The 17,163-nt window shown below is 43.8% G+C and overlaps 1 protein-coding gene across 7 annotated transcripts in view; it reads left to right on the top strand.

The window, feature by feature from the left end:
* SLCO2B1 (solute carrier organic anion transporter family member 2B1) overlaps nucleotides 1–17,163 on the top strand; it is a 74,554-nt gene that overhangs the window by 35,138 nt on the left and 22,253 nt on the right. For 5 of the 7 annotated variants that reach the window (XM_083736724.1, XM_083736725.1, XM_083736721.1 and 2 more), the window contains 6 exons: nucleotides 8,533–8,602; nucleotides 9,314–9,406; nucleotides 12,728–12,865; nucleotides 12,977–13,139; nucleotides 14,866–15,075; nucleotides 16,320–16,418. In XM_083736724.1, coding sequence (XP_083592850.1) covers nucleotides 9,338–9,406; nucleotides 12,728–12,865; nucleotides 12,977–13,139; nucleotides 14,866–15,075; nucleotides 16,320–16,418 — 679 coding nt within the window. In that variant the 5' untranslated portion in view covers nucleotides 8,533–8,602; nucleotides 9,314–9,337. The remainder of the gene's footprint in view (nucleotides 1–8,532; nucleotides 8,603–9,313; nucleotides 9,407–12,727; nucleotides 12,866–12,976; nucleotides 13,140–14,865; nucleotides 15,076–16,319; nucleotides 16,419–17,163) is intronic. The other 2 variants (XM_083736726.1, XM_083736727.1) reach the window with 1 other exon arrangement.

Raw genomic sequence — 17,163 nt, 5'->3', positions numbered from 1 at the left:
TACGAGATATGCCTGAAAAATAGAGTTACTCTTCGATATGTAATCAACAGTTCAATATATTCTGCAGCAGCTACGGTATGTGAAATGGCATCACACAGGGTCTAGCCGGCTGTTTTGCATTCTGCAGCTGCTGAGGAATATTTTGAGCGGTCGATCAAATCTGCCTTATATTGATCAAATCTTCCTTTAGCCCTCCAACCTTAGTATTATCTGCAGTAACTGGCAATGGCTCTCCAGGGTTTCATACAGGAGTTTTTCCCAATCCATAACACGAGTTGCAGGATACTGAGCCCAGTAGCTCTTCAGCATGCAAATGAAATGCTCTGGCACTCAGCAGAACCCTTCCCTAATGTGTATAATAGCATATGTGTCTTGGGCAGCAATTCATGGTATCAAAATTCAGGTCCTACACAAGCATGTCCCTAGATTCATCTGTGAATCGTAGGAGGGAGCAAATGTGCAAATAATTGAAAGTAAGCTCTTTTGAAAGCAGACCAAATATACATAGGATTGGCTAGTAAGGTCTGAGTATGCCAGCAACCACATTCCTGGAGTTTAAGATTTTCTCAAGCAGGAGCTCTGCCCTCAAATAAAAGGGGATGGTCCAGATTTCTTCTTCTATAATATTTCTTAAAATGCCAAAACAAGTGGACTGTGATCTGTGGTTAAGATCAAAATGTGCTTATTCCATAACATGAAACATAACACAGAGCGCCTCACTCGACATTACCTGCTTTCACTGTTCACACTGAGACTAAAGTTCCACTGTCAAGAAAAGTGTGTGTTTGTGTGTGTGTGTGTGTGTGTGTGTGTGTGTGTGTAAAACAGCATCTATACATAATTAATTAGCATTTTCTGCATCCTATTAAATAATGCTAGGAGGGCACCCATTTGTGACATGAATTAATTATGGCACCGGCAGATGAACAAATTGTTTTGCAGGAGCTGCACAATATTTCTGCCACAAACAGTACAGAGTGCCTGCCCTATCATTCATCCAGATGTCGCTGAAATCACATGGCAGAGCAAACGTCGTAGATTAAGCTGGCAGCTTCTGAAAATTGCACTACAGTTTGCAGCCCCTGCAGCAGTCCGGTTAGTGGCAAATGGGTCTCCCTGTGGAGGAAGTGGCTTGAGGATCACAGTCACTGGCAATTAGTTCTTTGCAGTTCTCCAGGGCTTGTTGTGTAATATTGCAGTTTAGTGTAAAAAAAAAAGTTTTGGATTGGGACCCATGGGACCAGAGTTCAGATCAGCCCACATCCAGACTCATCTCTCTCATCATGGAATAAGCACAACTACCTCCAGTTCAGAAATCACCACTTCTGAGGTTGAATTGACCCAGGGGCTTATTGGACTGTGTGGTTAAAGGATCCTGGAGTCAAGGTGCATTAACTGAGTTAAAACAGTTTTAAATCAATTACTTTTCTTTCCTATGCCAGTAAAAGGTTAAATGCAGAATGTACCATAACCTTTCCCCTGATTTGTAGTGTAGCTATTCACTGCTGTTGTCTGCACTGAGCCATTGTGCCATTGAGATGAATTTCTTCACAATATATTTTATCCAGAGTTCTTAAAAGGAGTGATTTCTCCTTTCCCCAGTTAATAGCAGCACCCAAGAGCAAGTTGTAATATATGTTTCACAAAAGGTGGCTTCATTAATTGATGGAGCTGTCTGGATCACAGATACCGTAATCTGTTGAACTGGCTTCCTTCCTATAGTTTAGATTGCTAGTAGAAGCTGACCTGATCCACGTGCAATTGCAGAGTATTTCCAGTCCACCCCCAGCGTAAATTCAGAATAATTTGAAGGCAGACTGGAGGAAAATGCTGCTGTTATGATTTCTTGCTTGCTTTTTGTTTGTTTGTCAGTGAAATTCTAAAATGAAAGGGTTGGGCTCTGTGCCTGTTTGGGTATGACTCTGCATGCCTCTCCAAACCTGGAATATTTTCTCCCTAAGCTCAGACATAAGAGACTGATTATGATTACTCTAGTGTAATATACTCTGTACAAGAGTAAAGATTATTGCTTTACATTTTTCAGGACTGAGCCACACATTACAAATGTGTTTTGCTGTGCTCTGAAGTGACTCATATGAAGCAATTTTTTTTGCCTCTTTGGTTGAATACGTCATTCTTTAATTTTAGAGAAAAGGAGGGGAAGCCCAAAGGAGAAGCATGGAGACTGGGAGAATGGATGGGTGATGGTGAATGCCCTTCCCTCCTTTGGAGGCCTTGGGCAAACTGTTGGGCTGGGCTAGAAGCAAGTCTCAAGTATCTCACAGGCGGGGTGGTGGGGAGTTGCATCCTAAACACTTGGCACCTAAAATTGATTTCCTCAGAGCACATCAGCACATGTCCCACAAGGCAGTGGGTGTGGATTTTTCCTTGGGGTTTACTCCCAAAGCGTTTCTCACGAGTAAGTATAGCCACAAGCTAGCAAAAGTTTAGGACCAGTGCCAGATTTACGTATAAGCTAAACAAGCTATAGCTTAGGGCTCCACTCACTTGGGGACCCCCCAAAATATTTAAAGGAAAAGAACCCCTGGATGTACATTTCCAAAATATAAGATAAAAAACAAGTAAAACCTACAGACAACAACCGTGTTTTGTGTTGTGTAGGCTCCTATGATGTAAGCAATGGGGCCCGCCTGCTAGCCTGCTCCCTAAAATATCACTGCTTTGCTCCTTTCTCTATATAGGGTGCCTACATTCTGCATGGACTGGTTGCAGGGCAACCTGTGCAAATGGCTTTACATACCTTATTAGGTCCATAAATTACTATATAGCATATATTCAACACAAGAAACAGTGAAAACTTGTTGTTGACAATGGACAGCTGGACATATAAAGGACCCCATTACCTTCAGTAGCTTAGGGCCTCACCAAACCTCAATCCGGCCCTGTTTAGGACCAGAGTACACTGGTACCTCGGGTTACATACGCTTCAGGTTACAGACTCCGCTAACCCAGAAATAGTGCTTCAGGTTAAGAACTTTGCTTCAGGATGAGAACAGAAATAGTGCTCTGGAGGTGCGGCAGCAGCAGGAGGCCCCATTCGCTAAAGTGGTGCTTCAGGTTAAGAACAGTTTCAGGTTAAGTACGGACCTCCGGAACGAATTAAGTACTTAACCCGAGGTACCACTGTATTTCTTCTCCTAGATGGGCTCCCTTCCTAGGTTGACAAGCCCCATCTGCCCATCATTTTCCTCTACATTACAGCATGTGCAGAAACTGCCTTCTTGACTGTTTGACCCACTCTTGGTCTCATCCACTCAATCTGCCAGAACCTGTCTTTGCATGCAGGGGAGTCCCTAACTCACCAAGGTTTTGAGAGCCATCACCTGGTTTAGCTGGCCAATTGAAGCTGCTCCTGGGGTGTGGCCCCTGTCACATGTGGACAGCTTCTAGGAGTCACAGATGAGAGCTGAGTGGGCACCAAAGGTGGACCAACTACCCCAGAAGAAGCACGATGTGCCCCTCACCAGAGGTGCTACCCCTCCCCTAAACCCCCCACACACACCCATGCACACATTCACATACCCATCCGCACCTACCAGTTATGTTCAACTGTGGCAATGAAATCTATGAATGAATTATGAATGCCTTCAGGATTCTGATATGGGAAGTGCTGACAAATCCCATATAATTCACACAGGGAGTCCTTGAGGATGTTCCACACTATTTATTTGATTGTCCTGTTTTTGACAGTGTATATGCAAAATTTCTCATCTCCGCAAAGGTCGTGAATATTGGTCTAATTTACCGGGGGGGGGGGGAAACAAATTCCTGTTCCCTAGTGATAAACAAGTTGGTAATGCAGCAAGCAACTAGCTACCTTTGCTCTGGCAATAGCAACAAGCATCCAGTGCTTTTTGATATTTGCGGATAAATGAAATTTACATGCATTCTATAAAATGTATTTTTGCTATCTGAATAAATGAAATGGTGACTGAGGTGGAGTGTGAAACCCATGTCTGAAATACTGGAATTTTACATCCTTGAAACTTCATTATTTATTTGTCATTTTGACTTTGATTGTTAATTGCTGTTACACTCCGTGGCCAAACAAATAATTTAAACTGCAGATTTGTCACTGTTATGCTCCACGGCCAAACAAATAATTGAAACTCTGTAACTTTGTTAATTATGTGTTGAAGTATATGTTGCGTGACTGAGATGCAAGTTATGTTCTTCCCATAAAGAACAAACAATGGGTGCTTTGCTTATCACAGTCGTTGGCTTCATTGATTGCAAAGAGGAAACCACTCACTTTTGTCCTTAAACAAGGAAACCTTGTTCTATAGAACACTTCTGAGAAGTTAAATTTGATTGCCCTTTCATGTTTTTTTTTAATGTAACTTTCTTTGCTACTGTAACCCCTATCAAAAATGTGGAAAGTCCCACTAACTTTTATGGCAGTTGAACTTTATTTCCCGGAGCTCCAGTTGACTTCAAAGCGTGTGATAAGTAAACAGTTTTCAACGTCTCTTAGAAACTTTGTCCGCTTGAAAGGTCTCTGTAATAGGGTCAATGTCTTCATTTGAAAGGAATGACCCAGCCATTGCTGCCATTTTGATGTCTCCCACTGTGAGAGTTTCTTCCTGATTACATTTCCAAAGTGAGGCAAGGTGAGGCAAGTCCTTTTGAGCATTGCAGTATTTAGTCCTTTATCCAGGGCTATGTGAACTCTATACTACAATCAAATCAACATTTTGCTATCCAAATACAGTGGTACCTCGGCTTAAGAACTTAATTCGTTCTGGAGGTCTGTTCTTAACCTGAAACTGTTCTTAACCTGAAGCACCACTTTAGCTAATGGGGCCTCCCACTGCTGCCGCACCGCCAGTGCGCAATTTCTGTTCTCATCCTGAAGCAAAGTTCTTAACCTGAGGTACTATTTCTGGGTTAGTGGAGTCTGTAACCTGAAGCGTCTGTAACCCAAGGTATCACTGTACTGCTCCAGTAAAACCAATTCTACAGAAATAGGCTTCAGAAATTAACTAGTGGACTCACAGGGTCTTTCAAGACGATCAGTTCAAGACACAGCAAGTGGGCAACACAGACAAGAGCAACGTTCTGCATTTAAGTCAAAACCGCAAAAGTAGGTGCACAGGCATAGCAACCTGACTGGGGAATAGCATATGTAAAAAGGTTGTTGGGGAGGTAGTCAGTTTCAACTGAACATGTGTCAGCATTGTGATGAAGAGAGAGAGAATGTGATTTTGAGAACAGCCTTGACCAAAGGTGTCATGGGCTTTGAAGACACTCAAACTCGGGATGCAAGGGAGAAACGTGCTAAGAGTAAGGCATGCTTGGCAAATCCACACCGTGATCAACTCCTGCCCAGAAACCAATGTCCCCGCTGTGGAAAGACGTGTGGGTCCAGAATTGGCCTCCACAGTCACTTACGGACTCATTGTTAAAACCGTGACTATGGAAGACAATCGTACTCGGCTGCAAGTGATCACCAAAGAAGAAGAGGATTCGTTCCCAGAACCACGGTTTTGAAGTATCAGCTCTACTATATTCCATTTTACAACCTCATCCAGAGGTTGTGTCCAGTTCTGGGTGTCACCCTAAAAAGAGTATAGAAAAGTTGGAGTGAATTCAGATGAGGGGAACTAAGATGGCAATGGATGTGGAAAGCAAGTCCAAAGAGCAGGGATAGCTCAGTCAGTAGAGCATGGGTCTCTTCGGACTCAGCAACACAGGTCAATTTGTAATGTTAAAAACGTGTTCTAAAAATGTGACACCGGTTGGCGCTGTAGAGGAGAATCCAAAGTCAATGGCAGATTGCCTGGGAACGTCTTTTCTTCATATAGAGTTTTTAATAGCAGTTTGTTTTTTTAAAATATATCTGTATAGATCTAGCCTTAATCACAGGGTCATGGATTTGAGCCCCATGTTGGGCAAAAGAATCCTGCATTGCAGATGGGTTGGGCTAGATGGCCCTCATGGTTACAGCTCTACAATTATATGATTCTTTGAGGAAAGGTTGAAAGAACTGGGTATGTTTAAGCTGGAGAAGAGAAGACTGAGAGGGCCAAAAAAGCAGGGTTGTTGCATAGAAGAGGGCAAAGACTTGTTTTCTGTTGTCCAGAGGGTGTAAGTGTAAGTGTAAGGATATGGGAGGAGAGATTTCAGCTGAACATTAGGAGAAAGCTCTTGATGGCAAGAGCAGTCTGACAGTGGAACCCAGTGACCTAGGGAGATGGTGGTGGGCTGTCTGTAAAACTGCAGGCGTTGAAGTAGGCTATGGAGCCATCTACTAGGGATGCTTTACAAAACAGTGAAAATCCAACAGGGAAGGGACCAAGTGACTTCCACTATCTGGGTGATGTGCCTGAAAATGTCCTTTCCTGTATCCCAGGAAACTGGTCTTTGGATGGCAGTGGGATGTGGAGCAAGACCGCCAGTGAAGAATACTGTGGGGTAGCAGACTTATGAAGAAGAAGGCATTATTTTGCTCCCAAATCCTTCAAAGCTTTATAGGAATAGACAACCCAGCTCCTACTTCCTCTCTGCCATTACAGCTGAGCTGTTGTCATGCAGTTGCTGCAGGAAAGGGGATAGTGGGATGCTGCACTCAGAGCGAAGCTACGGTTCTTGCTTCTTTGAAAGGATCTGAACAATCTCTCAAGATTTATGTTCAGTTCTTGAGGAGAAGCCAGAAATTACAGGCAAGATAAATTTGCAGTGCTGTGTAGAGCATTCGCCATCTGAGCGTTGCAAAGCGATTTATGTACAAACATCTAGGTAATTAAGCTTCAATGTGAACATTCTCTCCCTTTTTAATTAGCTTCATGTGAGTAATTTGTTGATACTTGCACAGTCAATTTAATTACATTAACAAGTCGGAGTTGCTTGCTGTTTTGACACTGCAGGGCAGTCCTTGGGGAACTTTCTCCCAGTGGCAAAGTATGTATATACACACAGACCTACTGTCAGAGAAAAGGTCTGTCATTTTTGGTAGCTCTGGTGACTGAATGGTGACAAGGCTGGTCAACATTGTGCTAGGTAGACTCAGCCTCTGTGTTGTCCATTGTGGGGTGCAGTAGCCAGAACTGCACAAAGCACTCCAAGCGAGGACATAGCATTGTGTAGTGGTTAAGGTGTTGGGCTGGAACTGGCTAGGACCGGGTTCAAATTCCCACTCAGTCATGAAGTTCATAGGTGACTTGGGGGTAGTCTTAGACCAACCCACCTCACATGCTTGTTGTCAGGCTAAGAGAAGAACCACGTATGCTGCTTTCAGCTTTGGGTAGAAAAGAGGGGATGCAAATTTAGTGAATAACACTAAAAGAAGGCTGATGGACTGACACGGTGTAATAGGGCAGCTTCATAGGCTCATATGACTGCAGGCAGTAGTTTGTGGGGAAGTGGAGTGATTAGTTAAAGCCATTTCCATTTCAGTCCCTCTTCTGGATTTCTCCTATAATTGAATAGGTTTGAAAGAGCCACAGTTCGCTATTCAGGAGTTGATGAAAACTATTTACAAGTGTCAGCTGATGCCATACAGCGTGTGTTCTGGGATTGATGCCTTGTGCTCATTTTCTCTCTCCTAAGAGTTACAGAAGCATCATGGTTTAATCCAGCTCTGCTTGTCTTGACAAGATCAAGCCTGACAGCAGAAATGTGATCAAATTGCATTAGCCTCTCAATTTTCCTCATTCTTAGGGGGCAAAGAGAATTATAGAGAAATAATGAAGTATAATATATCAAATATTCCTCCTTATAGAAATAAAACAGCATTCTTTATGGGCTTCAGAGTTCTTGCAATTGTGATTATCAACAGCATTGATTTTTCCATGACACCTTAACCCATGTGAGTCTGTATTGGTGGATAAGGAAATTGCCACTGTCGTTCTACAACTGGGTGTGTGGGGTGTGTGGCCTGACCCACAAGTGCTGGAACAAATTACTCTGTCCTCATTTAATTCCACACCTTCCAACATTTCTCTGATGAAAATAGATATGTCCCTTCCAAGGAAAAGTGGGACATTTTGGGATCAAATCAGAAACCAGGACGGCTTCTGTAAATCTGGGACTGTCCCTGGAAAATTGGGACACTTGGAGGGTCTGTAATTCAACCCTGAGGACTGAGAGATGCAATGAGAGCCAGTTGCTCAGGGATCTGTGAGGCTTCAATGTCTCTTGGACAAGTGTAAGACTAGTCTCCACCCACTCGTAGTGTAGCTGGTCCAGGCACGTCCTTCATCGTCGCAAACCAGATACCTATAGCAACTCTGCAATCAGGGCATGACCACAACAGCACTTTCCATACTCATGGTTCCCAGCATTTGGTACTCAGAGGCAAGGCGGTTCCGGTACTAGAACTATTACTCAATGGTAATGGATAGAAACTATTGAGATTCGAGTACTCTGCTGCTGAACGCTTTTATAGAAATGTGATTTGTCTCTTTCCAGATTCTCTGTGCATGGTGGAGTTTGGTGTGCTTAGGGGCAAAGTGCATGTTACATGCTAGCATATTTAACCAAAGCCCACTGCCATTTTTTTTTTTAACTTAGGACTTGGCCACACTTCTGCTTGTCCCATGCACGGGTCCGAGAGGTCTTCCATTTCTCCTTTGCTTTCTAGGTATGTCTCTGAGCAGTTTTGTGTTTGTTCTGCCACTTTCCCAGGGAAAGCCCACTGTATACTGCTGAATTGGAACAAGCATCAATCCACAGAAAAACTAATTCATGATTTTTTGATTCCCCCCCCCCCCGATTCAGCAGTAAACAGTGAGTATTCCCAGCGGGACAAGCACCCCTTAGGTAAAGGTAAAGAGACCCCTGACCATTACGTCCAGTCGCAGATGACTCCGGGGTTGCGGCACTCATCTCACTTTATTGGCCGAGGGAGCCGGCGTACAGCTTCCGGGTCATGCGGCCAGCATGACTAAGCTGCTTCTGGCGAACCAGAGCAGCGCACGGAAATGCCATTTGCCTTCCCGCCGGAGTGGTACCTATTTATCTACTTGCACTTTGACGTGCTTTTGAACTGCTAGGTTGGCAGGAGCTGGAACCGAGGAACGGGAGCTCACCCCATTGCGGGGATTCGAACTGCTGACATTCTGATTGGCAAGCCCTAGGCTCTGTGATTTAACCCACAGTGCCACCCACGTCCCTAAAGCACCCCATAACCCCCAGCAATTAATGGGCTCGTTCTTATTGACAAATATGTTTGTTGTGATTGCCCATGAGTCCTGTTGATGCTTACAGTCTCCCTCTGAACAATGTCATGCTGTGCTAAACCAGGTGGAGAAACTTAGGTACGACTTTTAACAGCCTGATTTCTCTTTTGCAGAGACACAAAGCACACATTTAAAAAATGCCAGACGAAGGGAGCAGTCGTCTCTTCAAACGAATATCTCATGCAGGCTCATTTTTCACTATCAAAGTAAGTACCAGGAGCCAGATTAATCCCTTCTGCCCGATCAGAGCTCCAAGGAAGAAAAGTACACTGAAGTGCAGTTTCCTTTCTGCCAGTGGGTGCTTCCAAATGGCAGCTTTGAAGGGCTGTATTGTTCTAATCCTGCAAATGTTTTAGAAAGGATAAGCTGAATAAAAAGGGATGCACAATGGAAACCAGCAAAGGGTGAAGGGAAGTCAAGGGATTCTGAGAATCCTAAATATAAAGGTGATTGATATGTTTAAATGGAAATACATTATGTAAAATTTAATTTAATTTATTTTTTAAAAAAATAATAATGTGATTTTCATTAGAAACATAGCAAGCCAGGGCAAGGTTAACCAACCCCCTTCTGCAGGATGTCTGCTGGTTATAGTTTTGTGTTTTTAAAAACATTTTTAAATGATGCACACAATTTCAAACAGCACATTTAACTTCACGACTGGTTTGGTGACCAGTCCCCAGAATTGCAGGCTTGAAAGGATTTCAGGAGGCAGGACTGGAAAGGATTCCTGCTGGGGCCCCTGGAAAGCTGCTTTCAGTCAGAGAAAGCAATATTGGGTTTAGTCGGCTTTCCCCAAGCAGGTGCCCTCCAGAGGTTTTGCACTACATCTGTCAAACCCAACCGGCACATCTGCATGGTGCTATGACTGATGAAAGCACAGCCAAGCTGGCTGGGGGTGGTGGGAGTTGTAAGTACAGAACAACTGGAGGGTACCAGCTTGGGGGAAGACAAGCCAAAACATCAGTCTGGTGCAGCATGAGGCAGCTTCACATGACATGTTTTAAGTTTCTTCTCAAACTTCCAGAAGAGCTCAAAATGAGAATAAGCAGCTCATGCTGTGGCCTTTTTGTGCCTGAGCTCTCAGAGCACATCTGTTACCTGCTGGCTCACTTGACCTTCAGTGCCTCTCTTGCACTTGAATCCAGAACTTGCTTCTAGGCACTTCAAAGCCATCTGCCCACCTGACCCTTTCCTGTGTCAGAGAGGAAGCTTGGCTGTTCCGGCAAGCTGGCTGCAACCCCAGGAACTCTTATCTTTGCCTTTGTGAGCAGAAACATTCCAAGCAGGTTGGAAGCTGCTGCTTCCAAGATAGTGGACTTTTAAAAATAGATGTTCGTTGCATGTGTAAAAATGTAAAACACCCCGGGGTTGGCTCCCCGCTTCCCCTTTTCTTTAAACTGGGGTGTGGGGGCGAACTGTGGAGAAAATGTTATTCAGTTTGCAGTGGTTATAATTAGTTTCCACTTGGTATTCAAAGCTTTCCACATTTTGCGCCATGTGCAGCGAGTGAGCAATGAACGCACTGAGATAAGGAATGGGTTAAACATGGCCACCATTTTCTTTTTAAACAATTTTTATTGGTTTTTATTCAAATACAATAACCATTGAACACTTATCCAGCAGTATAGCTAATGGTGTTTGTTTTATCCATTGTCCCTAAACATACACTTGCACATTCAACATTCAAACATATTACTTAACATCACCTCTCCGCTGAGAATATCCAGCGTTTGGTATAAGAAGGTCTTGATTTTGGTCATTAATATAGTTAAAGAAAGGGGTTCACGTTTCTTGGAAGGTGTCTCAATTTGTTTTGACCTTAATTGCCCTCCTTGTGTCTGGGATACAGACATTGCTGTATCCCAGATATTGTTTCCCTATATGTTCAGGGATATTTCAGTCTGGCACCATTTTCATTTATTATAATGATAGTAGAGGTGTGTATGGCATAGGGCAAGGATCCTACTCTCGGGCAGTGCCACTGCTGGCTGCTATCTCACATCCCACCCTGCTGACTCAGTCACCATCAGGGAATTGCCAGACACCTGGGCCCACCACTGAGTAGATCATTCTGGTGGGACCCTCCCCATGCTGAGGATGAGGCCTTTGTGCAGCCCCACTCAAGTCACCATATGGGGGTTCCCCCAGTCGATTATGGTTCCTTGTTAATGACACACACACATCCTGCCATTATTTCAAGTTGCAACAAAACAAATCTAATGATTATGGCACTTAATTGAGTGTTCGATAACCTGGCTGTTTTTAAGTCTTCCAGATTAGTGGCTCGCAACAGTTTAAAAGCCCACAAGAATAAGTGGCATGAAATTAAAACACCTCTGATCATTTTTTTTAAAAGCCATGCACACAGGTCTGTGTCAAATCATCTTCTAACTTTAAGAGGGTATCTAAAGTGATGTTTGTAGGGAGCCACCCTTGATTGTTGAGACTTGGTGTGTGACAGCAGAAAAGCACCACCAATTTGAAAGGCAGCGTCAATATGTAACATTAGTGTGACTATCACACATGCAGGTTCCCATCTTGTATTTATTGCTCACAAGCAGTCTGTTTTTTGTGCATTTGCACACACTGTTAGTGGCAAAAAACAAGAAACAAAAACCGTACTCATTCCTTGAGCTCCCAATCCCTCTATTTTGCCTCATACTAAGAGCCATATTAGTCATAGAATTGTAGAGTTGGGATAGACTGCAAGGGTCAACTAGCCCAACCCACATGCAGTGCCGAAATAAAATTACTCTTTGGTCAGAGAACCCAAACAGAGATTTTAAATCACAAAGCACGCAGCAAAATGAAGTGTGGAAATGTAGGATGGAAGACCTTTTAAAATATGCCCTTGTGAGTTCCAAAACTTCCCTTTTCCCTGAGCACAGAAAAAGGCCACACCTTTGGTAAGTTAAAAATGGTTTACTTACAAACCCTCCGAAGGTCATATTCTTGTGCTTTTCCATACAGCATTCAGAAAAAGTTGCACAGGCAGTAAAACTTGGCATATTTCCAAAGTGGTGAAAGTTCCTAAATTATTGGCACAGGAACTCAAGACTGGCTTATAAGAGCCATGCAGTCTGAGCTGCAGCAACTAGCTGAGACCTCCTCACACATTGAGCTTCTCTGGAACAAAAGCTTGATTAATCATTTCATCCCAAAGTGAGGGGAGTGGATATAGCTAAGCCAGGCAGGACAGTGTACAGTATTAACCCCTTCATGCATTAATTAGACCTAAGCATTTTGGTTATTTGAGACTGGTTATCCCACAGTTTTAACTCTGCACAGATACATCACAAAACATGATAGTTAGAACTGGGGTTTCGGACTACAGGTATTTGTGACAGGGAAGGGAAAGGAGGCAGAGACTTGGCAGGTGGGTTGGAGAGCAGCTGCTGTGTGCCCTGCACAGACTACCTAGTAAGGAGCGAGTCAGGACTCGTTAATCCCAGTGCGGCAGAACAGCCTCAGGTTTCTCAGGTTCCATTTTGATTTTTGTTCATTCTTTTTCTCTCCTTCTGCAGTTCTTCGTTTTTTGCCAGGGGTTTCTGCAGTTCTCTCAGCTGATGACGTCTAGCCTTGTGAAAAGCTCCATTTCCACAATCGAGAAGCGCTTTGGGCTGTCCAGCCAGATGGCTGGCACCGTAGTCTCCTTCAACGAGGTACCACCTTTGCTCCTTGTCCGTCTTTCCTACCCTGCTTTTATCCTTTCATAAGGATGTGGCTTCCCCAACGTCCTAAGAAGCATCTCAACCTTTCATTTCACTACCCAGGTGGGAAACACGCTGCTGATCATCTTTGTGAGTTACATGGGCTGCAGAGTCCACAGGCCCCGCTTCATTGGCTATGGGGCTGTCCTCGTCTCCATTGCTGGTCTGGTCATGTCACTTCCTCACTTTATCTCGGGACCCTACGAATATGATCGCTCCGTTACTGGTAAGGACTTCCTATGTATGATCTCCTTGGGGACCTTTTCACCACAAAGGTTTGCAGTTGGAATTGGGGAAACTGTTGATTCATAGAATCATAGAAACGTAGAGTTGGAAAGGACCCCAAGGGTCATCTAGTCCAACCCCCCTGCAATGCAGGAATCTCAACTAAAGCATCCATGACAGATGGCCATCCAACCTCTGCTTAAAATCACCACCTCCCGAGGGAGAGCATTCCCTTGTCGAAAAACTCTTACTGTCAGATAGTTGAGGTAGGTAGCCGTGCTGGTCTGACGCAGTAGAAATAAATTAAAAAATTGTCCAGTAGCACCTTAGAGACCCACTAAGTTTGTTCTTATACCCAGAACAAAAGCTTATACCCAGAACAAACCTAGTGGGTCTCTAAGGTGCTACTGGACAATTTTTTATTTTGTCAGATAGTTCTTCCTGGTGTTTTGTTGGAATCTCCTTTCTTGTAACTTGAAGCCATGGGTTCGAGTCCTGTTCTTCAGAGCAGGAGAAAACAAGCTTGTTCCATCATCCGTGAGACAGCCCTTGAGATATTTGAAGATGGCTAACATATCTCCTCACAGTCTCTACCCAAATCTCCTTGGGTAGCTTTTCAGTATGGAAATTTGGAATTGAGGGGGGAAACTACTTTCATTTTGCATTAGAAAACCACAGACGATCAAGCCAAGAGTTAGACACTGACACACACCCAATTCCATTTTTTTTATTTTATTTAGTTTTTCAATTACGTTTTATTATACTTACAGCTGTACAACATAAACTTAAATTCATTGTTACCAATAAACTAATACATTTAAAAACACACAAAAAACATTTTGGCAATAAATTCTCTTCCAAAGCCATACAGGAAGCTACGTTAGACTCTATTGCCAATTTCAGCTAGTCTGATGGGGTGGGGCAATAATGAGGCTCTCAGTGCACATTCCATTAAACGAATAGCATGAGACAGTGATGAGAGTGGGTTTTCCCTTCTCTCCCGGTCCATGATTGATAAGAACATGGGAAGAATCTGCTGGATCAGGCCAGTGGCCCCTCGAGTCCAGCATCCTGTTCTCACAGTGACCGCCCAGATGCCCATTGTGGGAAACCTGCAGGCAGGATTCGAACACAAGAGCCCTCTCCCCTCCTATCATTTCCAAGCAACTGGTGGAGGCAGTGCACAGCCACAAGGGCTAGTAGTCATCAATAGCTCCCTCCTCCATGAATCTGTCTAACCCTCTTTTCAAGTCATCCAAGCTGGTGGCCATCACTGCCTCCACCAAACCTTCAACAAGCCTGCTGTACCAGAACTGGATGTGGAGACTGCAGCTGAATGAGACACAGCTCTAGGCAGAATTTTGGTGCCGGCACAAGGTGTCACTGTATTTGAGACCCAAAAGTCCACCACTTCAGGGCCTTCAGGGCCAGTCTCAAAGACTTGGCAGTTTCTGAAGTAACCTGGTCATAAGCCACCTATCAGAATGCTCCTCCTTGCGCGACTGTGTGCTGCTGTAGCATCCTTCCATATAGAAGCTGGGTAGGGACGGGTAAGAGAAGATGGTAAGAGAACAGAAACCAGCTTTGTGTTGCTGCTGCTGCTGCTGCTGCTGCTGCTGCTGCTCAAAAGCTCTGTTTGCTGTGCCCAGTTCCAAAGGGAGTTTCACCCAGCAGTAAAACAATAGATGGGTGTGGCAGCTTGATAGCATCTCCTTTTGCCTCTACAGGTTCTGAAAGTACCACTTCAGACATATGCCTCCCAAACCGGAATGAGACAGAAGTATGCACTAAATCCGAAAAGAAAGAAACCCAAGTGGTTGTGATGCTGCTCTTACTTGGGCAGACCCTGCTGGGGATTGGCGGGGTCCCCATCCAGCCCTTTGGCATCTCATACATTGATGATTTTGCCAGTAAGAGCAACTCCCCTCTCTATATAGGTAAGATGCTAGAAACAAAGGCTAGCTGCCCAGGCTAGTGCCTTATACCATATAGGCATCTTGTCTTGAGTTGTGACCTGCAACGCACCTGAGAATGGATGAAGGGGGGCCCTGAGCCAAGGAAAGAAGAGATAAAGCAGTGGTTCCCAAACAGATTGTATGGATGGACCACAAACAAGAGGCTTATCCACTAATCCTCTTGTCCTGCTGTTTTTCCCTGGGGAAAACCGCTTTCCAACACTCAGTCAGAGCAAATGGCAATTTGAGTTTTCCCCAGATGGATGTTTGCTCCAGTTGAGCTCTAAAGAGCTGGTTTTCCCTGCGAATGGAGTGGATCAAGGGGGAAACTGAAAGCACGGGACAACTGGAAGTGTGGAGGAACCCAAAGGCCAAACTAGATGTGTTAATGTTAATGATGTTAATGTTAATAGCTGGGAGGAGGGATTTTCATCAGGCCTGCAGTGAGTAAGGAGTTAAACTTTTTCTTCTCTGTTGCAGTCCCAACAAAAATTGCTCCCCTGTCGCAGCCCCCGCAAAATGATTTACAAAACCAGCAGTCAAAGCATAAAATAAATTTAATCATAAAATAAAACAGCTGGCAGGAAATGAACCTTGTAGTGGGTGCTACAGTTGAACATGAGGCTGCAAGAGGCCTGTCAGGAGGCTGGCTTTACAGTTTACTTTTTGGGTTGAAATGGACCCTTATCCCCAGGCAATGGTGGTATGTGTGTGTGGCTTTTTCTAGGTGATCTCCTTTCCTTGAGTAGATGCTGACTGTTTTTGTGATTTTTTCTTTTTACCACCAGGCCTTTACTTAGCAGGAAGCTTCCCACCACCACCACCACCATACTAAATTTATCTTTTTAGTCAGCCAGGGCAGGAATTTGCCACCATTTGGTTGGGTGGGGGTACAGCAGCCTCTGTCTGGAAAATTTAAAACATGGCATGGACTTGCCACTGACCTGGATATGCATCTGCACATACACTGAACCATTCACAAGACTGGGATGATGCATACATACCCAAACCGAATCTCAACTAGGGTTGGAAATCCCCTGGAAAAGAGTGAGTTGTGTGAATCCACCTCATTATTCCAGCTCCACTCAGAGGATAAACAGTTTATAGATTTTACCACAATCAGGGCAGTATATACAGTAAATGTTAAATAAACTCGTTGGGACAAATTTTGAAAGATGCTTAGTGGGCTTGCTACTTGAGCAGAAGTTCTGTTTCCTTTTTTACAGGAATCCTCTTTGCTGCGACTACAGTGGGTCCTGCATTAGCATTCATCGTGGGGGCAGCTACGTTGCGCTATTTTGTTGACATCGATAAAATTCCCGCAGGTGAGTTAACAAATGTTCTGTGTGAGCATCTTTGTGAGTGAGTAAATCTCGCAGACACGGAAGGAAGGAAGTGTGGGCCAGAATTTGTGCTTCTGCTCTGATGTCTATAACTATGTCTGGTAATTGTGTTCTTCTTCTTTGGCGATCACTCGTAGCCGAGTAAGATTGTCTTCCATAAACACGGTTTTAACAATGAGTCCGTAAGTGAATGTGTACTTAGCTGAAGTCAGCACTACTGACCTTCCTGTGTCTCAGAGTGGAGGTTTATGACTTCAGTCCTAAGCCACCAGGGTTCAGATTTCATAGAAACAAATGTACACAAAGACAGGCGAGCAAATGGAATCTGCTAGTGTAGGAGATGGATTTAAAAGAACCAGGGCTCACTGAGCAAATGACGTCCTTCACGGAAAGCCACTACAAGATGTGCAGGATTATAGGATGTCAAACACAGTTTAAAATGAAGATATTTGTGCCCTGACCCCATAGACATGCATAGCACATTTCACCAGGGATTTGATTCCCTCTAAAAGGGAAAAAAATATTGAACTGATATTCATAATCATAAAGGATATTATTTTTATTCACCAAACAAACAAAAGAAACTAAAACTTAGCTAAGCACTGGTTTTTAAATTAACAACTAAACTTTCCCTGAAAAATACCAACTTTAAAATTAGACAACAAAATATTATTTTGCTGTAGTGATACCAGGTGTTGCTGTAGTGATACAGTCAGTTTTCATGTTC

Source organism: Podarcis gaigeae (assembly GCF_964106915.1).
Source record: "Podarcis gaigeae genome assembly, chromosome: 4".
Classification (NCBI taxonomy): domain Eukaryota; kingdom Metazoa; phylum Chordata; class Lepidosauria; order Squamata; family Lacertidae; genus Podarcis; species Podarcis gaigeae.
Note: the sequence above shows the minus strand (reverse complement) of the source record. Positions and strands in the feature narration are given on the sequence as shown.